The sequence below is a fragment of the Rhinichthys klamathensis genome, unplaced genomic scaffold, assembly GCF_029890125.1.
Source record: "Rhinichthys klamathensis goyatoka isolate OS25496 unplaced genomic scaffold, OSU_Roscu_1.1 h1tg000372l_1, whole genome shotgun sequence".
Lineage (NCBI taxonomy): Eukaryota > Metazoa > Chordata > Actinopteri > Cypriniformes > Leuciscidae > Rhinichthys > Rhinichthys klamathensis.
Window position 1 is genome coordinate 1,553,005 of NW_026606879.1, and position 20,370 is coordinate 1,573,374.

Below are 20,370 nucleotides of genomic sequence, written 5' to 3' on the forward strand. Positions count from 1 at the left end.
TAGTAAGTTTGTGTAGGTAATTAATATTGCTCTTTCAAAAATGCTTTTCAGAAAATGTAAAATTGCAGAAAATTTTGTTGATTTTGATTCAGCATGAGAGATACTCACGGATCTGCCTGGTAATCCAATTTCACCTTTTGGTCCAGGTGGCCCCACTGGTCCCTAATGAGTGAAAATATATCAGCATATCTATAACAATCATCATCAATATATTTCTCAATAGGGCCATTGTGCAGGTAAAACAAATCCTCAGCAAGACTCACCATAGGTCCCTCTGGTCCTGGAAGTCCTGGCTCGGCCTAAACCAGAGAGTAACTACATTAATTGTCTAACAATGCTATGGATGTTTAGTAGTTCTGTTCTAAATAAATCCATCTGAATGACAGCCGCAGGTTTCTCACCAGCTGTCCAGCAGGCCCTCCCATATAAATGGGGCTACCACTGGAGTCATAGATTAGACCAGGTTCACCCTTCTGACCCTAAAAAAAAGAACAAAATGTAATGTCGGAGGATAAAAAAAATGCTAAAGATAGCATCTTCTAAACATTACTAAAACCAGGGCCGGATTGCTGTCCTGGGTTTTTAAAATCTTTCTAACTCTCTAACACAACAGCAGAATCCACAGCAGTACAGTATAATTATAACTACACAGAGGAACAATATTGTTTTTTTTTTTTCATTTACATTCAATAACCTAAAAATGAAAATTCTATTGTCATTCTGTTATATTTTACCAATTAAAATTTTGTAATTCCAAACTCAAATGCTCTTTTTTTATTACCATGTTTTTACTTTTTTCACTGACACGAAAATGAAAAAGACTTCAAATCTGAAAAGACTAAATCAATATTCACAACTGCTATTCACAAATTTTCTATATATTGTGATCATTATGATCTCAACTTGTAATAATTGCTTTAATGAGCTCATTGTTTCTGCCCAATTGAATACATGTTAGCTAACTACAGGATTTGTATTTTATTAGAACTGTACATTTTTGACATATGGACATTACTTGGACACAGTCACATCTGATAACAGACTACTCTAAATTGTAATTTCTGTAAAGCTAGCTTTGAAGCCATATCCTCCTGAGACCCAGAAAAAAAAAGTTTTTTGAATTTAGTTTTTTTCCATGTCATCACACTGTTTAGAGCACAATAAACAAATGGTAAAAAAACACATATATAAAATAATATTTTATTCATACGTTATGCTATGTCCTCTGTAGTGGACGCCAGGACTAAGTTGTTTAAAAAATAAAATGACATGAAATTATATGTATAGGCAAAAACAATGGGATTTTTTTTTCAATCACCAATAAATTTTGGGGTTTCAGGATTTTTTCAACCAAAATTTGTATAAAGATTATTCTCAACTATGTTATGAAAGAAATAATGGAATGAATTGATACACAATTTTACTTTTTGCAATATGTGGGTAAAATGGCCATAAATTAATATTCCCATTCAATGCAATGTATCTATACACTGTATCTAATTTGCACATTAATGTGTTCTTGGAGCAACATTTAATGAAAAAAGAAGTGTAACAATTGGAGTAATTATTGGCAACATTTTAATAATATCATCTAATATTTCATAGGAATATTGATGTATAATTTATCTCCATATTCACTTGTTGTGTCTCCCAGAATGCCTGATAAACATGGTTTTAGTCCTGATGTCCTCTACAGTGGACACGTTTGAAATCAATGCCCTGTTCTGTAACAGAAAGTATTTTTTTTATTTGAAACCCCTTAACATTTTCCTGAGATGTTGTTTTATGAAATACAATTAGAAAAAGTAGTCCAATTTAAATATAATTACAATATATTATCATATTTCCATAAGAATGCTACATTTGATCACTAAATTAATGTCAGACATTTTTAAAGACCAAGGAGAAGTTGTTTTCATGGTGAAACCTCCAAACATTTGGTATCTCTGAAAAGTCCTGAATGTGCTCTTTACAGGACACCCAGGTTGTGTCATGTGACATGTATGATGTCAGAGAAATTCACTAAAATATAATGTCCACTACAGTGGACAAAAGTCTATTCTTGGGTCCCAGGAGGATATGTATTGTAAAAAACTGCAACACAAATAAATGAATTTAATTTAAATGAACTTAAAATGTACATATGTAGATCAAGGGAATCAAATTTCCCAATCAAGGGAACTCGCGCTGCGTCGAGATTGACGCTATGGGAACGCTCTGCGTGATTGCGTCGTGAAGCACTTGTGAAATCAGTCTCATGGTGTATGGGCGGGTGACGTCAACGCAGGAAGCTATAAAGCGCACCCAGACCAAACATTGTCAGCTTCAGGGCCTTCAGCAAACGCTCTGTGGGAAATTATCTCTGTCTATTTATTGTTGTTTGTCCACAAGCATATTATATATCTAGACAGGTCTACAATGGCAAGCAAACATCATTTTGTATCGTGTGATTTCCCTGCCCTCGCTACATTACGTGTGGGGATACACACGATTTATGTGTTGTTTGTTTAGGAGTGGAGCACGCATGTCAGCTCTAGTAAAAGGGGGCTGACAGTGTTCATTCATAAATTCCCGACGTGTAAGATATGCGCTATCGAGAGTTTTAGCTCTGCTCCTGTTGGCTTTCTTCTCGAGGGAAGAAAGTCAATAAAGATTCTTTGGCTCGGATCTCGCTTTTGCCGAGGCAGCACGTAGATTACGGGGCTGCAATAAGAATCTAGTGGTTCGGATCTCGCATTAGCAGAGGCAGCGCATAGATTACGGGTTTGCAATAAGAATCTAGTGGCTCGGATCTTGCGTTTGCAGAGGCAACGCGTAGATTACGAGTCCGCAATAGGCTATATGCGTAGGGAACTGAGCAAACAGGAATTTCCCTTTCTCTCTTTTTCCTATGAGTGTGTAGGTTAAAAACTAATTATTTGCAGACTATTGTTTTTGGTTCGTTTTGTGTTTGAGATTATAATATGAATATATTATGAAAATTCAGCCTGTCATTCAGACCATGTATTCTTGACTGCTTGTGTCTTGGCTGCATTTAATTGAGAAATTAAATGGAAATATTTTTCTGGCTTTGGAAGTTAGATGTCTGTATGGAAATATATTCAGCCTTTCATCCATACCGAGTTTTCTGTCAGGGTGATTTTGGCTGCATTTAATTTTGAGGAATTAAATGTTAAATAGGCCTACTCATCTGATTTTGATGTCTGTATTTATACACTATATTCAGCCTTTCGTGCAGACCGTTTTTTCTTGTCTGGTTGATATTTGGCTGCATTTAAGAAATTAAATAATATATACTCATCTGATCTTTGAGGAGTTAGATGTCTGTACTAATATATTTCATCCGGACCGTGTTTAGTTGATCTTTGGCTGCATTTAATTCTGAGAAAGTAAATGGTGAAATTCCTGGGGGGAAATGGATAACACCTCATTATATGATGCCCATCTCCCTTCGAGCCCTCAGGGGCTGTTCTGCCAACCCCACCACCTTGTGTGCTTTGGGGCGCAGCGGTCTCCAGCGAGTTAACCCTCTACGCACACCTTGGCAATAGAATCAGCATTGGCTAGTAATTTTTTTTTGGTTACTCGCCAGACTGATATACTATTATATATATAGTCAGCCAAATCAGCTTATCTTGGTAAAATGACAGCTTTTTAAATATCTGAATGTACACTCTTAACATCAGTCAATCAAGCATTATATTATGATTATGATCATAAAGCACTATTTAATGATATAACTTTAGTAATCAGAACTAAAACTTGGTCACCATGTAAGAATGCATATTTATCATTTTAACTGAACTTAGGACTGGTGGTGGTGCTTAAGATATTGTTTGTCATTCAGTGTTTCTGTGAAAAAAAAAAAGATAATAGTAATAGATAATAGTAATTATTATTAAAAGATAATAATACTAATAATTCTACTACTATTAATAACAATATACAACACACTAAGGATTGATGAGCAGAAGGGTTCATGAATATTAATCACGTTGTCAGCGTTCACTCGAACTGATTTGCTGAAATCAGAACAGGGATGAGTGCCAGCCAATAAGATTGCCGTTTGCCCATTAGTTCCGCCCACTCCCAGAGAAACCGGCATATTTTCTGCTTGTTCCTAAAAGCTGAATAATTCCAAATGACCCCGTTATTTTGACAGGAAAATACAACAAAGAATATCGTTTACATGTAGCGCGTCGATTCTGCGTGATATGTAAGACTCTCTCTCTCTCTCTCTCTGGGTGGTTAACACCTCATTGTATGGTGCCCATTTTCCTCCGGTGCCCTCAGTGGGCCGTTCTGCCAACCCCATCACCTCGTGTGCTTCGGGGTGCAGTGGTCTCCGGTGAGCCCATATCTCAGTGTCCGCCCGGAAACGGAAACCAGTCCTAAGCAGGGATGCTCGCCCCCCCTCTGAGGAGGGTCTTAGAGCAATCAGTTTGGCTGTTCCCTGCTGGTTCACCGCTTCAGGACACCGAATTGGTTGCTCGAGTAACACCTAAGACCAGCCTTGAGAGACTGGTTCCCTTAGTAGATTTTTTGCCAGCGTGGGAACTTCTGCCAAAAAACCCCCAAAAAAAACTTCTGCCATTTTGTAGGATTTGAGAATGAACCAGACCCAAATTAATCTTTCAGACTAATCAAGAGGCATAATTTCATAGAAACTCCGGATCAACATGCAGTAACCTAAATCAGACAATCTTCCATTTGCGACCTCATTCAGTCTGAGCAAACTAACGAACCCCCCCAGCTAAATACTTTATGGCCATACAAGCTTATAAAGATGAGCCTAGCTGAAGGAAGAACGTGTCAACATTAGGCAGCTAACCCAAGTCTAATGGTCAAAAGTACAAGACATCGTGATCAGCACAAGGAAAGCCACAAAGATAACACCAGGGATTGTTTGATCGTAGATTTGGGCTTCACCCCTGGGTCCCAGGTGATTCTGTCTTTGTTGTGCTCGCCTGATTTCACACAATATAGGCACTGGTCACTATGGCAGCATTGGTATAGACGTTCCCATTGCGTCAGTCTCGACGCAGTGCGAGTTCCCTTGAAAGGGAACGCCTCGGTTACGACTGTAACCTCGGTTCCCTGAAGAGGGAGCGAGAAGCTGTGTCACCCTGCCATACTTCCGGCATGCTGTGATTGACTTGCTTCGGCCTATCAGAAGCTGTTTGGTCTGGGTGAGCTTCATAGCTTCCTACCATGATGTCACCTGCCTATACGCCATTGGACTGATTTTACACGTGCTTCCCGATGCAATCACGCAGAGCGCTCCCATAGCGTCAATCTTGACGCAGCGCGAGTTCCCTCTTTAGGGAAACAAGGTTACAGTCGAAACCAAGGAGTTTTTTTTTTTATTCAAACAAGCTCAGTATTTGCACATTGGAATTTCTGAAACCCTGTAGTATTTTAGTACTCTTCAGGTTGTATGTTCTGACTGAAGGGGAAAAAACAGATTACCTTGATAGAGTCTCCTGGTAGCCCAGGTTCCCCCATATCACCTTTTGGACCCATTGGTCCCTTTAAAAACATAAAAAAAAAACAGTTCATATAAAACATTTCTCTCTTCTCACAGAAAGTGTCAGTTTGGCCCTACTGACTTTTTATTTTCAAAGCTTGCCCAAAGTAATTCACACCTTTAACTGTGATCTTTTAAAGTTTATAATCATTAGAATAAGAAAAATTTGTCTAGGTGAGGATAATAACACCAGCTGTGGTAGAAATGGATGTTATCCAAAATATAAAATAATTGGTATAAAATACCAATTATTAGTTAGATAGTTATCCAATAAAATAAAAGTGATTTACCCAGATTTAACAAGTAAAAACACTTATTTTACAGCACACAGCTTACTAGACTTACAACAAAATTACAAGTTAGACATTAAAAAACTTACAGGAAATCCTGCCTGACCAGCTATACCAGGTTCTCCCTAATGGAAAAAGAACAAAAACACAATGCTTGGTTTGTGATTCCATATGCAATATAATGCAGTAAAGATTTGTAAATAGCAAATCAGAATTACATGGGACATTCAATATTGAACTGCATGCATTTAAATATTCATGTTATGGAAGAGCTATTATAATTTATATTTATTAATGCCTTTCACCTGTGGTCCAGGAATTGCATATTTTTCCTCCTCCTGAAATTAAATGTCATTTAGGTCATTTAGCATCAGAACTGCAAAGTTGTGAAGGATTAGTAAAGTGTTATGTAGAGTTATACAAAGTCATTTGAGGGTCTATCTTTATGATAACACTTACACTGCCATTAATATAGATCATTTGTCCTGGAGGACCTGGTGGCCCTGGAGGTCCTGCCACACGACCAGGATCACCCTAAAGTTGAATATAGATATTATTATCATACACTTGTTGCCTAGATCCACAGACAATTTGCAGTGTTAAACTGGATACGACTGTTGAACACCTCTGTTGCTGAGAAATGAGAAAAACAGCAATAGAGATTCTACACATATAGCATTAAAAAGTGTCCTCAAATCATTATTATTTTATAAATTAACACTCACTTTGTCACCTTTCCATCCTCTTTCCCCCTTTAGCCCCTGTAAAATTTAAAGATTTATTTTTTTAAAAGTTACAATTTTGACATTGAAAGCTGATATTCAAGCTAATTAACTTTCACTCACTATTTTTCCTGGAAAGCCATCTAACCCTGAGATTCCCTCTCGTCCTCTTTGACCTTCGTCGCCTTTCTGGCCTGGAATACCCGGAAAACCAGCTTTGCCCTGCAGAGTTTAAAGAGAACTGACATTGGTCCTGAGTAGATTATAATTTGGCAACATGGATTTCACATTATCAACTGTCAAAATCTTACCGGTAGTCCAGGTATCCCCTGAGGCCCCTTCAAAAAAAAAAAAAAAAACGATATAAGGTGGGATATACACTGTGGTGCGGTGATGATAATGTAACAGCAGTTCACAGTTACCTGTGGACCTGGTGGGCCCATGACTCCTGGAATGTATTGAAGAGCAACTTCTTTTTCTTTCCCATCACTCTGAAAAAACACAAAAAGTGGATATGGCAGATCATGTGTTAAGCCCCCAGGTGGCACAAAGTCCAGTGTGACTGCACAGCCCTTGAGATGGTCCTGAAATCAAAAGTTTTGATGTTGCTGAACTTAAAAAATTAAGTAACTTACAGTAATTCGGAATGCAGGTCCAGGGGGCCCTGGAGGTCCTTGAGGTCCTTGAGGTCCCATGGGCCCAGGCAGCCCAGTCAGACCTTCCTGCCTTAGGATCCCTGATGAACCCTGTGGACCCTGCAGAGAAGGGGGTGGGAGGATTTATGACTGCAGCTTGTACAAAAGTGTTCTTAAAAAGTGAGTCAATAGACTTGAAGTTCAGTCATGAAACAGATTCTTGATAGGTAATATGCCAGCCAATGTCCTTGTGTACAACAGGGCCTGTGTTACATGCATTTTCAGTTTGGTTTTGTTTTCACCGAGTTCTGAGTGTTTTGCCTCCTTGTGTTCCCTTGTTAGTTTCCTTGGTTGTTAATTAGTTCCACACACCTGTTTCTGTTCAGTCGATTACCCTCCCAGAGTAGTTAAGCCCTGAGTTCGGTCTGTTATTTGTTTGGTGTTGTCTGAGTTTTACGTTGTTGCTAGTTGTCCTGAGTATTCTTGTTCTGGATTATTGGATTAAAGACTGTTTTTGTCATATTCTCCTGTGTCGTTCACTTCACTGAAGCAACGCATGACACCGTGATATATAGATCCTAATATATCCCCTTGTTATGTCATGACTTATTGAATATTGTTTCTGGGTCCAAGCCTCCACTTCGTTTCAATAGAGAATACTGTTCTAACAGCTATTTATGAGCAATGTTTATTTATAGCACACATTTAAGCTAAGCTTTTAAAAACCCATGGTCACTGCATCCCGGACACCAACATTTTAACTATTTATAAAAAATGAATCACTGCCTGGCCAACTGAGATTTTGCTTTGGAGATTAGGATCATGATTTTTTGGTAGTATTACAGATCACCAAGTGTATATCAGAACTGTTTGTTGTTTGCGTTCTTATAGAAATGGTGGTGCATGATGTCAGACTTAACAAGTAGACAATAAGTAACAAGTAGAATTTTCAGCCATATGGTATATTACAAAACCTGAGAACAGATAAAACCATCTATTAGACTATGGTTAATGGTTTTACTTTGAAATCAACATCCCTTAGCAGCAAAACATTGACATTTCGACATAATGAAGCCTCACTTAAGTAAAATCATACAGTATGACTTGGCCAATCTGCAAAGCTGATCTGGTTCTAAACAAATGATTTGTAAAGAAGATCCAGTCCGCTAAGACCAAATACACTAAACTGCCATATCCATTACCATGCTAAAATTGATTCAGAGAGTATGACTGAACTACCAACACATTCTCATCCCAAGGCGTCATCTAACTGACACTTTTGACCATGCGTCAACATGCCGACGCACATGGTACCCCTTAAGCGTCAATATGAGACGCTCATCCTTGGGCGTCATCTAACTGACGCTTTTGACCATGCGTCTAAATCCGACGCACATGGCACCCTTTAGCGTCAGTTAGATGACGCTTCTGTTATAGGTAGGTTTAGGTCTGGGGTAGGGTTAGGGTTAGACCACTAGGAGGCGCGTCTCATATTGACGCTTAAGGGGTGCCATGTGCGTCGGCATGTTGACGCATGGTCAAAAGCGCCAGTTAGATGACGCCTTGGGATGAGAACGGGCTGGAACTACAGTAAATATCATTCAAGAAAACAGTGTAATGCAGGTTGTGCACAGTCCTCAATTGTCTCAGTGTTGTGAAAATGCATGACAAGGACAAGCAAGCCTCACACAATAAGAGATAAGAACAGAGTCAAACAGAAAGGTAAGTCTGAAATGTTTGATTCACTCGCACTTCGAATTCAATAGCACTTTAATTAATTAGTAAAGTTCTTGTGACACCACACCCAGTGCAGTTAGTTTGTAGTCATGCATGACTTTAAGATACCTGTGTCCCACTAGTCTCCCAGGAAGGAAACCAATTGGAGAAAAAAGAGACAGCAGAGGAGGAGCTTTGCTAAAGGGAGAAAAACATACTGTAGATTAACTTCCCAATGGAAAAGGCTTCTGACATATGTGAATGTCTGATTGTATATGTTATATTTCAGTATTCTGTGATCAAATCTTAAAATCGGATTCATTAAATATGTTAGCATCACTTGTTTTACCTTTTCCCCTAGCTCACCACAGTCTCCCTAAAAGAAAGAGAAAAAATAAGTTTCTGTCTTTAATTTTACTATTAGTTTTAATATTTAATAATTTTAATATTTATTTTACCTTTTGGCCCGGGGGACCAGGAGGACCAGGTTTTCCAGGTCGACCTGGAAGCCCCTGAGTCATAAAAAAACAGAATAAACAGCAACATAAACACAATTCTAACAAAGGTTTTAAAATGCATGGGATTAATGAGGGGAGGATTTCTTACAGGACGCCCAGTGGTCCCATTTTGTCCAGGAGGACCAGTGGGGCCAATTTCAGTGGACTCTAATTCTGATCCAATTCCCCAGTCTGGTCCTGGGGGCCCAGGGGGCCCAGGAGGCCCAGGTGGACCAGAAGGACAACATAAACCCTGAAAAAATGAGAACATACTGAAATATAACTGCAAAATGCAATTAAAGAGCCAAACATATCAGCAGCTGTTGTTTTTATTAGGACACAGAATCCAAAATGGTGATTAAATTAAAAAAATAATTGAGCGGGACACATACTAACACGGGGTTGTATCACACATGGTTTAAATACTTCCACATATGCTAGCATGATGAAACTTAGTGTATTTAATAGTTGCCATATCGACAATATAGAAAAAAAAAAATCACAAAAATTCAGAAATCTTTGTGAGATATCACAGACCATTTATTTAACAAGTAAATTGCTTAAGTTATTTTTTCATCTGTATTTTTTGTTTATTTAAAATGAGACAAATCTGATATTATTTAAATCTCCAGTCTGTTAATTAGCAGTTTAGATATCTAACTGATTCACTAACTAGCAGAAGATACTAACCAGGTTTAAATTCCAGTTGCGCAGATACGGTACGTTGTAACACTGCATTACAATGTGCCCCGCTATTAGAACTATGCTATTCTATACAGTTACCGATATAATTGGCATAATTAACTTTTATGAATTTCTGTGGAGAAACCATGGGGGAAAATGCGAATAAAGGCTGAGAGGAAGAACCTGAACATTTAGAAAATATTATTTGTGTAGGCTCGTCTAATTATCTCCTGTTCCGTGAGAGCTGTGAGTGGAGGGAGGGGAGTGTTTTGTTCAGCTCTGTGTTTTTCTGAATGTCTGAATAAGTTTCCTCATCTGTTTGCCTGTATTGTTTTGACCAATGCTGTATAGCTGTGTTTTGCATTGTGTTCATTGTCAAACACCAAAATGATTTAATTTAGAATTTCTAAAAAAATTCAATTTTATATGGAAAAAAATAATAATTGTATTTTATTCACAAAATATTTTAGTTTGTCATGTATATTTTTTGATTAGATCAGATAACATGTTAAGCTGTCATATGGTCATGTTACAATGTGCCCCTCACATGTTACAATGTGCCCCACCTATCACCTATATCTCAATAAAGAAAAAAGTATACACTGTATTAATGAAACAAAGCCACATATTTGTACCAGACATGTGTGAAATAAATGAGGAAAAAAAGAAATACTCTGAACCATAAGTAGATTTACACAGACTGAGAAAGTCAAAAAGCGTTAGGTTGTGCCCCGCTCTCCCCTATGACTTTTGACCAATAGGTGGTGCTGTCACCATATTGAAATAGTTTAGAAACGGCATGGGAGGCAAAGATTGTTAATGTGCCAAAGTGTTGCCAAGATACAGCATCTCGCCATCAGATTTGTTGATGCTTTATATGAGAAGGGTTTAATGTCAGAAAGCCTAAAATAACTTTTTTGCCATCATGGTTAGAATATGATCTGAGACAAATTTAAAGACATGTACCTTAACTATTCCATAACTACTTCTACTACTATTGATAATAATATCCATTTATAATATCCAATAATATCTAGGGTTAGATTAGCTGATTGCTGAAACATACCTGCAATCCAGAACCCTCCATATCCCCAAATGTCTAAAGAGAAAACATTACAGTATAAAACACATTTGTTTTAGCTCATTCATCTGGTTTCATGGTATTCTGGTTAAAAATATGTTTGCTAATTTTCAGTAAAAGGAAACTCAAGAAAACAAAGCTTTTAAAACAACATACAAAAAAACAACAACAATGTTCACATCCCATTGTTGTCTGTTTCTTTGTGTCACTACCAAAATGTTGGTGAACAACACTTATGCTTCTCTGCTATGAATTCAATCAGTAGGTTAAGTGAAAGACAAATGAGAGCACTAGGTGATCAATCTTTGACAGTCTGTCAAAATAAAATGCTGTTCAGTTTCCCCCATTTTTGAAGATATGAGATGCATCACAATAGCCTATGCATACTTACAGTATGCACTATTCTATGCCGTTTTGTAGTATAACTAGTGTAAGTACTGTGTGGAATGTTGAACACTTCATGTGTTCAAATGTTAAAGCTTTAATTAAGTAGTGGATGGTGAGGGGCTATCAGACTCTGATGTTGAATGACAAAATAACCTTATATAATGCATACACTACAAGGTTGAGTACATAAGTAAATAGTGGATATGCGTCATTTGGGACACAACTCAGCTCTTTGGTTCAGAAGACAGCTTTTTCATTAATTGTGCAAATGTGTGAACTGTTGGTTTTTAACCCCTTCGCTGTCACCCCCCTTTTGAGAATAGGGGTTAAAATGCACTATTCAAACTTAAATGTATATATGTATATGAATATAGACCTAAGTTTGGTCTTGTTTTAAAGGAAACACTCAGCAGATTATTGCTGAAGTGAAAACTCAAAATTTAAGTATGAAAAAGTTATGGAAGTTTAAATTTACAGTAAATCACATATACTGTACTATATATTTTTCTTTTATATAAAATATATATTTTACAAAATATTTTTTTACTATAAAATTACTATAAAATCAAAGCCATATATCTAACCAAGTTGTGTTCCAAATTCGAAGTTGATATCACAAAAATTGAAGTTCCCATTAGATTTTGTTTAGGCGTAGTACCAAAAATAGCCACCGGGTGACATACATTGAATTTAGTTGTATACATTCTGCCTTAACAAATTAATGAATTTCTGTCCAAATATCAATTCTGTCTCAAAATTTGGAACCTTGAGACTTAGACCTTTCTGACAATATGTTTTGTCAAGATTAGAAAAGGTTTTGATCATAAATTATGAAATATAATGATGCCCAAAAGGTGAGGAGCCTGATCAAATCACTTAGAGTACAGTTTCTATGGTAACGCAACGTTCAATTTCAAAACGGTTTTCACAGGATGAATTCTGAGTTTGTAAGCGTTCAAATGATACCTAATTTATGATAACTACTAAAATATGTGATGTAATAAAAAAGGATACAAAAAAAGATAATATTATATTTTAGAGGATAATATATATTATACTTTTTAGAGGATAATATTATATTATAATTTTTTATTGAAAAGTACTAGATTATATGTTTTATTATGAACTTTTAGCATGAAAACGTCTCAGGTTACGACTGTCACCTATGTTCCCTGAGAACAGGGAACGAGACAGTGTGTCGAATGACGCTTTGGGGGAACGCCTCAGGCGTGACAGGTGTCTGAAATCACAATCAAATCACGTCAATCACATTGACCGGCGACAGCCCGTGAATCATTAATGTGAATGATTAACATGCGACCTGGAAGTATAAAAGGGCGCCTTGCAAACATGACAATATCCTTTCGTCTGAAGGGACTGTTTGGTAGGCAGGCCCCGAGGCATGGCAAAGAGAAGACGCAGTGTCTCGTTCCCTGTTCTCAGGGAACATAGGTTACAGTCGTAACCTGAGACGTTCCCTTTCGAAAGGGAACTCGCACTGCGTCGAATGATGCTTTAGGAACGATATACCCACGCCACCATGCTAAGGGGAGTGCATGCCCATTGGCAGTGACAACTGTCCGAACCAGCAAATTCAAATGAAATGCTAGAACCACTCACCCTCAGGTCACACTGGGCTGTCAGTGACAGCATTCCCTACGGTCATAGCCCAAGTTATAAGCCTCGCAGGAAAACCTCCATAAACATGGTTAAATGAAAGGCCTACCTGGGCCTGCTCAAAGGCCTAGGACTACAACTTCAATTAGAAGGGGTCCCTTCTAGGGAATGTGGCTAGGGAACCCGAAGGAACCCCAGCCAATCACTATTCAGGGGATCGCACTCACCCCAAAATGCCACCAGGACGGCCTGACCTGGCGTCAGTTACATAGACACTTAGTCTGGCCACTTCCTGTCTGTCCGAAGACAGAGCCTCTGTACACTTGCCTTTAGGTAAGGCATCCAACCCGAGGGACTGCGAAGCTGGCAGTGAACCACTCGGCCCGGATCTCAGAGACGGGATATCCCGGAAAGTATGACTCAGCAAGTGCTTTCCAACCCTTGCCAGCGAGGGGAATTTCTCTACTCGATCCATGGATCTACCCAGTGTTTGTGTTTCAAAACACTGAGGAGGCCTGTGAAGGCCTAAGGACTGATCTAACTGGGAGGCCTCACGAGAGGCCTACGACCATCTGACCAGACTCAGGAGTCCGCATGCTCATAGTGACCTTCAGTGAGGGGAGCACATGGTCCACCTGGTAGGCAAACCAGGCTGTAGGCAGGAAAGAGGTTCCGGGAGGGAACCAGTAGCAGAGAATGAACACTTTAGTCGAGCCAGGGCGCAAGCTCGCCTTCAGCAGCTGCCTGATAAGGCCAGCTGAAATGAAGCAAGGGGCCACTAGCTTCCTGAACCCAGCACCACTTAGGAAACTTCTCACAGGGAGGTCTGGAGAGGCTTACTACCTGATAACCACAGTATGTGGGGAACTCACCCTAAGGGAGGCCTGGTGAGGCCTACTACCTGACAGTTCCCATTCAGGGAGGCCTGGAGGGGCCTACTACCTGATAACCACAGTATGTGGGGAACTCACCTTCAGGGAGGCCTGGTGAGGCTTACTACCTGATAACCACAGTCCGTGGGAGCTCATCTTCAGGGAGGCCTGGAGGGGCCTACTACCTGACAACCACAGTATGTGGGGAATTCACCTTCAGGGAGGCCTGGTGAGGCCTACTACCTGATAACCACAGTACGTGGGAGCTCACCTTCAGGGAGGCCTGGTGAGGCCTACTACCTGACAGTTTCCATTCAGGGAGGCCTGGTGGGGCCTACTACCTGATAATCACAGCATGAGGGAAATCACCTTCAGGGAGGTCTGGTGAGGCCTACTACCTGACAGCCACAATATCTGGGAGCTCACATTCAGGGAGGCCTGGTGAGGCCTACTACCCGATAGTAAGTCAGGCTAGCTGTCCAGTTGCCTGTCCTTGGGCTTGCCTCCAGGGAGGTCTGGTGAGGCCTACTACCTGATAGCCAGCGTAAGTGGGAATTCGCCTTCAGGGAGGCCTGGAGGGGCCTACTACCTGACCACCACAGTATGTGGGGAACTTACTTTCAGGGAGGCCGGGTGAGGCCTACTACCATCTCAAGTGTGAATTCACCTTCAGGGAGGCCTGAGAAGCCTACTACCTGATAGCAACTGGTAACTATGAGCCCTGAGTCCAGGTGATAGTTCCAAGGCGGCCTGCTAAGGCCAGCCAGCTGGGGACTCGCCTATTAGGGAGGTCTGGTTGGGTCTACTAGCTGATAGCAAGTCAATTCTGCTTCAAAGGTACACTGTTGGGAACCATACTACACCAACATAACTATTGGGTCCATCCACAGGAGGCCTAATACGGCTAGCTACCTGGTAGCGGCTATAAAGTATGTCACACAATGTTGGGACTCACCTCCGAGGAGGCCTGTCTAAGGCCTACTACACATCAGTGAGTCAACTGCCCGAACCACCAAGGCCAACCACATTTTTTGAAGTAAGCTGACCTACAGCACCCTCTTGGGGGCTGCCCATTCAAGGAGACCTGCTGAGGCCTACTACCTAACGGTGCAGCCTTCGTTGGCAGATAAGCTGTTTACACAGCGCCTACAGCATCCTGGTGCCTAATCACATTGCCCATGGCAGTGTACTCAGCAAGAGAGCTAGTACCCTTAAAACAAGGGGAGTACAACATACGCCACTCTGCTTCAACGGAGGCCCCAGAGTCAGGGGCCTACCATCTGTACGCATGGGCGTCAGCTCATGGCAATACTCTGGCTTCAGGGGAGCGTACTTCGACAAAAGAAGAAGTGAAGCTAGAACTTCCCACTCGACCCGAGCCATAGTAGTGCGAGGTAGGGTTTATACAGAACTGAAAGTGAAGTACTCAGACCTAACCTGTATCACAGGGGAATACTCCCACCTCACCCTGAGGTTTACCATGGTGTGGGCCTGCCAGCGGCTCTAGGGGTGACAGAAAATGTATCTGTGCCCAACCTAGGGGAGTGGGGCTTGTTTGTGAGCCAAACCACCTACAACCCAACGCCCAAGCAGTAGCTCAGCGAGGTAAGCGAAGCCTAAACTGGCGGCCCAGATTCCATATGCTAGTTCTGCACGGCAGGGTTGGGCAGACGACCCAGTCTCTTCGTGAGGCGAAAGACGGCCTAACCCTGCGCAATAAAGACACATTGTACCGGGGAGGCTTATTTGAGGCCTAACCCAGGATCTTTGTAAACCATGCCTCTGCACCGCGCTGCATTACTCTTGTCACCCCAGAATGCAGAGAAGGGGGCGGGCCTTGGCCTAACGACTCCCATGGGAGGAGGCTGTCATACAGGGATGCTTTCTAGAAACCTACATTCACAAAGTGAAGGGTCAGAGGCAGAAATGCTTAAGCAGAGCGCCTCCACTATCCCTGGCACAGCCTAGGCCAGCTACAGAGGCGGCCCTGGTGAGGGCCAGCCTGCAAGCATAGATCTATCTGAGGGCTCGGAGGAGCCACAGCCTTACTAGAATTTTTTTTATTATTATTTCATACGAGGGGCTGCAGAATCGCTCAGCCCGCTGAAAACCCAACAGAGCTCAAGGGGGCGATGTACTCAGGAAAGAAGTCAGACGGACCCGTGGGCCGGACATAAGATCTATCTGAACCTATAGCGACAGTCAAACTCCAAGTAAAAAATCCTATGAGAGGGAGACCAACTACTCTACCCTGAGGTGGCTAACAGCCCAAGGGCTAACATAGTTTCACATCACAAGAGAAGCCCATACAGCTGGTGCTTCTTCCTATCGTTCTAGCCACCTAAAGGGGAACTTCAGGGCCCCAATAATCCAAAAATGTACCTTACCTTATGACATTGACATGACCCCATATCTCTATACAGGGAACGAGGTCTGTAGAGAGATACATTTTAGTGTTAGTTGCACACAAAAATTTACTCTTAAAAAAGACCACTCAGCTCACCTGCGGTGTGCGAAGTGAAGACTCACCAGACAGTTCTTTATGAACATAGGGTCTACCACCTTTACATGCCTGAAAGGCACTCTCACTAACCAAGCCGAGGCGGGCACTCAGAACATTGTTCTAACCATGAGCCCAGCCTCAGGCCTGATGTAAGAAGCGCCTGGGGAATCGGGGAAGAGAGGAAAGGGCTAAGATATAATCACGCCCTCAGGGAAGATGATCCATGACCGACGCAATGTGCGTTTGTGCTGGATCACCTCCCTCAGATCCCTCTTCTTGACATTGACATTGCCATAGTTGGATTACTCAACAACAATACCATCGCAGCATTTCAGGACTCAATTTTACAGTTTTCCCAGTGGTGTCGGAACAATTACCTCCAAATAAACACAGACAAAACAAAAGAGTTGGTCATGTACACATCCAAATCCACACCTGGACTGAACCATACCCACATCCACGGTCAACTAATTGAACAGGTCAGTAGCTTTAAATACCTGGGACTCATTATCGATAATAAAATCAACTTCAAGGAACATGTCACTGCCATCCAGAAACGTGCACAACAAAGACTACATGTAATACGCAAATTGAAAGCCCTCTCTGTTGCCCCACATCTCTTGCTCCTACTCTACAAAAGCATCATTCAACCCACCCTGCTGTACTGCTCAACCTGTTTCTACACAATGTTAACCGTCACTTGCAAAAACAAACTCATTAAAATCACACATATTGCTTCTAAGATTATAAATCTCCCCGCACCCAGCCTATCAGACATGAATGACACAGCCATCACACGCCTAGCACGCGCAATAGCAGCTGACACAGACCATCCCCTTAATAAATTCTTCATATTACTCCCATCCGGTCGCAGATACAGAGCACCAACTTGGACTAAAGCCTATTTCAAAAAAAGTTTTGTCCCCACTGCCATTACAGTGCTGAACAAACTGTAATACTGCCACCCCCCCACTTCAGTTACTTTGTAATTTTCACATTTGATGTGTTATCTGGGTCTCTTCTTGAGCTGCTTGTATATGTATTTGGATATGTGTTACATGTTATATGTGTTTCCTCATATGTGATATTTCTGTGCTATGGAAGAAGGGAAAAAAGGATGTGTGAAAATGATTATCCCTATGGGACAATAAAGACTCTATCTATCTATCTCTTCTTGCGGGAGTCGCGCCTCCACGGGGGAGGTGCACGAGAGGTAACACTAGCTCTCTGGCCCTATCTAAGGTCCTCGGACCATGATAGGCCAGGCCCTCCCATCTGTCTGGGCGTGGACACGGATCTCAGCGGTATGTATGTCCTGGGTAAGTTTTAAGCGGTAAGTTTTTAAGCGGTAAGTTTTTTTTAAACTTCATCCATTTGCAGCTTACCCTCGTCAGCCGCTGCATCGTCTGAGAGGATTACACCCCTCTCAAGGCGATCGGCGGGCTTCATCTGGGAACCTGACATCCAGACGCTGAACCATCTTCTCTCGAGAAGAGGGACAGGCGAGAGCGGAGCATTCACAAAGAAAAATTCTCACAATTCGTACAGGCAGTTCCCTCGAGAACTGCCTGTGCGCGCTCTTCCTTCCCAGACAGAAAAATGCACAGTTCGTGTGTGTCACCCGGCTTCAGATATCTTGAGCACGGGTCTGCACACTTCTGAAAGCATTTCAAAATTACATGATTTTCAAAGCGGTTACAGACAAAACAGTCCCTGAAGACAAATATATGTTGTCATGTTTGCAAGGTGCCCTTTTATACTTCCAGGTCGCATGTTATTCATTCACATTAATGATTCACGGGCTGTCGCCGGTCAATGTGATTGACGTGATTTGATTGTGATTTCAGACACCTGTCACGCCTTCAGACACCTGCCACCTGATTTCAGACACCTGCCACCAGGCGTTCCCCCAAAGCGTCATTCGACACAGTGCGAGTTCCCTTTCAAAAGGGAACCAAAGTTTCAATTATTAAACATGTGTGCGTCAACTTTTTGTGACAAAGGTCAGAACTCCTGTTATGATGCAGATTTATTTGAGGTGCACTCTTGTCAAAAATTCATCGGTTACTCTTCCTTCATAATTTGTAGCAAAAAACAGCAGTCAAATATCTATTTAGGAGTCTTAGACCTTTCCAACGATATATAGTTTGTCATAATTAGATTAGGATTTAATAGTAAGATAGCGAAGTAAAGTTAGGCGTCCTAGTTTTACAGTATAGGGGAAAAGATTCTGAGCACTTATATCTTAGTAAAAACGCACAGAATAAAAAGTCTGTCACACTTTAATGCATGTTGAACAGCATGTACAACTCTTCCTCTGTGGAAAACAACCAGAATACAAAAATATGCTTAGAGCTCCACCTAGTGGTTTTATTATAAAACTTAAAGGATAAATTCACATATGAGACAGCTTGATAACTTAAACAGCTTTAGCTGAAATACACACACGTTTAATATAATTATTCTGGTAAGAGTGTATTTTTCCAACAAAGCATTCAATGGATCATTCGGTTGTATGCACATTTTAAGTCCAAGCACACAGACCTACAATAGCAGTATTCATACTCACAGTCCTGTCTGAAATTGAGGGTCCAGGAGGTCCAGGTGGCCCAGGTGGACCTCTAGGGCCTTGATGTCCTTCTCCTTTCTGTCCCTACAGATACAAAAAAGACTAAATGTTTTTTTATTGGTCCATACAAAGACTGCAGTGAAAAAAATAATAATATTTTTTTTTGGTTTTATTTGTTCAGTCATGTTTTACCAAAAATCTGGTCAACAATGTTTTTTTAGTTTTTTTTTTTTACCTTCAAGATTATTGACTAATTATGCCTCAATGGCTGCATGTGATAGAGATATTATAAATTTCATTACTTTTTGCTAAACTGTCCACCACAGACCCACATAGTTTACACACTCCTGCTTTAAGTTATAATGTGTAATAAGGTTATTATAAAATAATTAATAAAAATGAATAATAATAAAATAAAAATTCAGATATTTGCAAACCACCTTTTGCCCTTGAGGTCCTATAGAACCTGGTAGTCCTTGAAAACCTCGAGGTCCTTCAGAGCCCTGAATAGTAAGACCAAAGGAGAATGATGAATTAATAAACACAGTCTAAGTATATATTCAAACACAGCCCAGAAACGTTTGTCCAGAAAACTCACAAGTTTGCCATTCTCTCCTGGTTTACCCTATAAAACATAAAAATTATGTTTAGACTGTGTTCTTAAACTATCAATTGTTGTATTGTGTTTTTAACAGACACTGACAGTCAACTATAATTATTATTAAAAGTAATTTGATGTCAAAGGAAGTTTATGTTACTCACTGGCTCCCCCTTTGAGCCTTTTGGACCCACTGGGCCCTCTGGACCTGATGGGCCCATTGGACCCTGCACCCTCACCATGCTTTTATTCCCCGATTTGATCAATTCTGTTAATGGACCCTGGGGCCCAGGCGGTCCAGGTGGTCCTGGAGACCCACGATCACCTTTGGAGCCAGGATGTCCAGACCCACTACCCTATACAGAGAGATGGGCATCAGCATTGTGTCATCAGCCTAACTGAAATCTGACAGTAGTAGTAGTAGTAATGTAGTTTTTAATGCTATGTCAGAATTTTTTGGCCATCTTCATGGCAACAACTTGAGTTTCAAGATACAAGAGCTGCATAAATAGAATAAAAACCAAACAAAACGGCAGGAAATATTATACAAGATGTTTTACATTAACAAATGATAAAAATTCAAAAACCTTTTTTGGTAAAATCCCCCTAAACAAGTCCTTGAGTGAGCTTACTACATAAAAATGTTGTCTACTTGCATTAAAAGTGAGACAG

At 40.7% G+C, this 20,370-nt stretch overlaps 1 protein-coding gene across 1 annotated transcript in view; it reads right to left on the bottom strand.

Annotated features, from left to right (window-relative positions):
- The window catches only part of col18a1b (collagen type XVIII alpha 1 chain b), a 73,552-nt gene that overhangs the window by 9,267 nt on the left and 43,915 nt on the right, over positions 1-20,370 (bottom strand). Inside the window, exons 5-25 of the mRNA XM_056233617.1 lie at positions 19,863-20,054; positions 19,699-19,725; positions 19,541-19,603; positions 19,101-19,184; positions 11,138-11,170; positions 9,497-9,640; positions 9,349-9,402; positions 9,240-9,266; positions 9,020-9,088; positions 7,175-7,294; positions 6,962-7,030; positions 6,851-6,877; positions 6,663-6,761; positions 6,543-6,578; positions 6,277-6,351; positions 6,123-6,155; positions 5,907-5,942; positions 5,470-5,529; positions 402-479; positions 264-299; positions 109-162 (exon numbers count right to left, since the gene is read on the bottom strand). Of these exons, the coding sequence (XP_056089592.1) occupies positions 109-162; positions 264-299; positions 402-479; positions 5,470-5,529; positions 5,907-5,942; positions 6,123-6,155; positions 6,277-6,351; positions 6,543-6,578; positions 6,663-6,761; positions 6,851-6,877; positions 6,962-7,030; positions 7,175-7,294; positions 9,020-9,088; positions 9,240-9,266; positions 9,349-9,402; positions 9,497-9,640; positions 11,138-11,170; positions 19,101-19,184; positions 19,541-19,603; positions 19,699-19,725; positions 19,863-20,054 (1,416 nt within the window). The remainder of the gene's footprint in view (positions 1-108; positions 163-263; positions 300-401; positions 480-5,469; positions 5,530-5,906; positions 5,943-6,122; positions 6,156-6,276; positions 6,352-6,542; positions 6,579-6,662; positions 6,762-6,850; positions 6,878-6,961; positions 7,031-7,174; positions 7,295-9,019; positions 9,089-9,239; positions 9,267-9,348; positions 9,403-9,496; positions 9,641-11,137; positions 11,171-19,100; positions 19,185-19,540; positions 19,604-19,698; positions 19,726-19,862; positions 20,055-20,370) is intronic.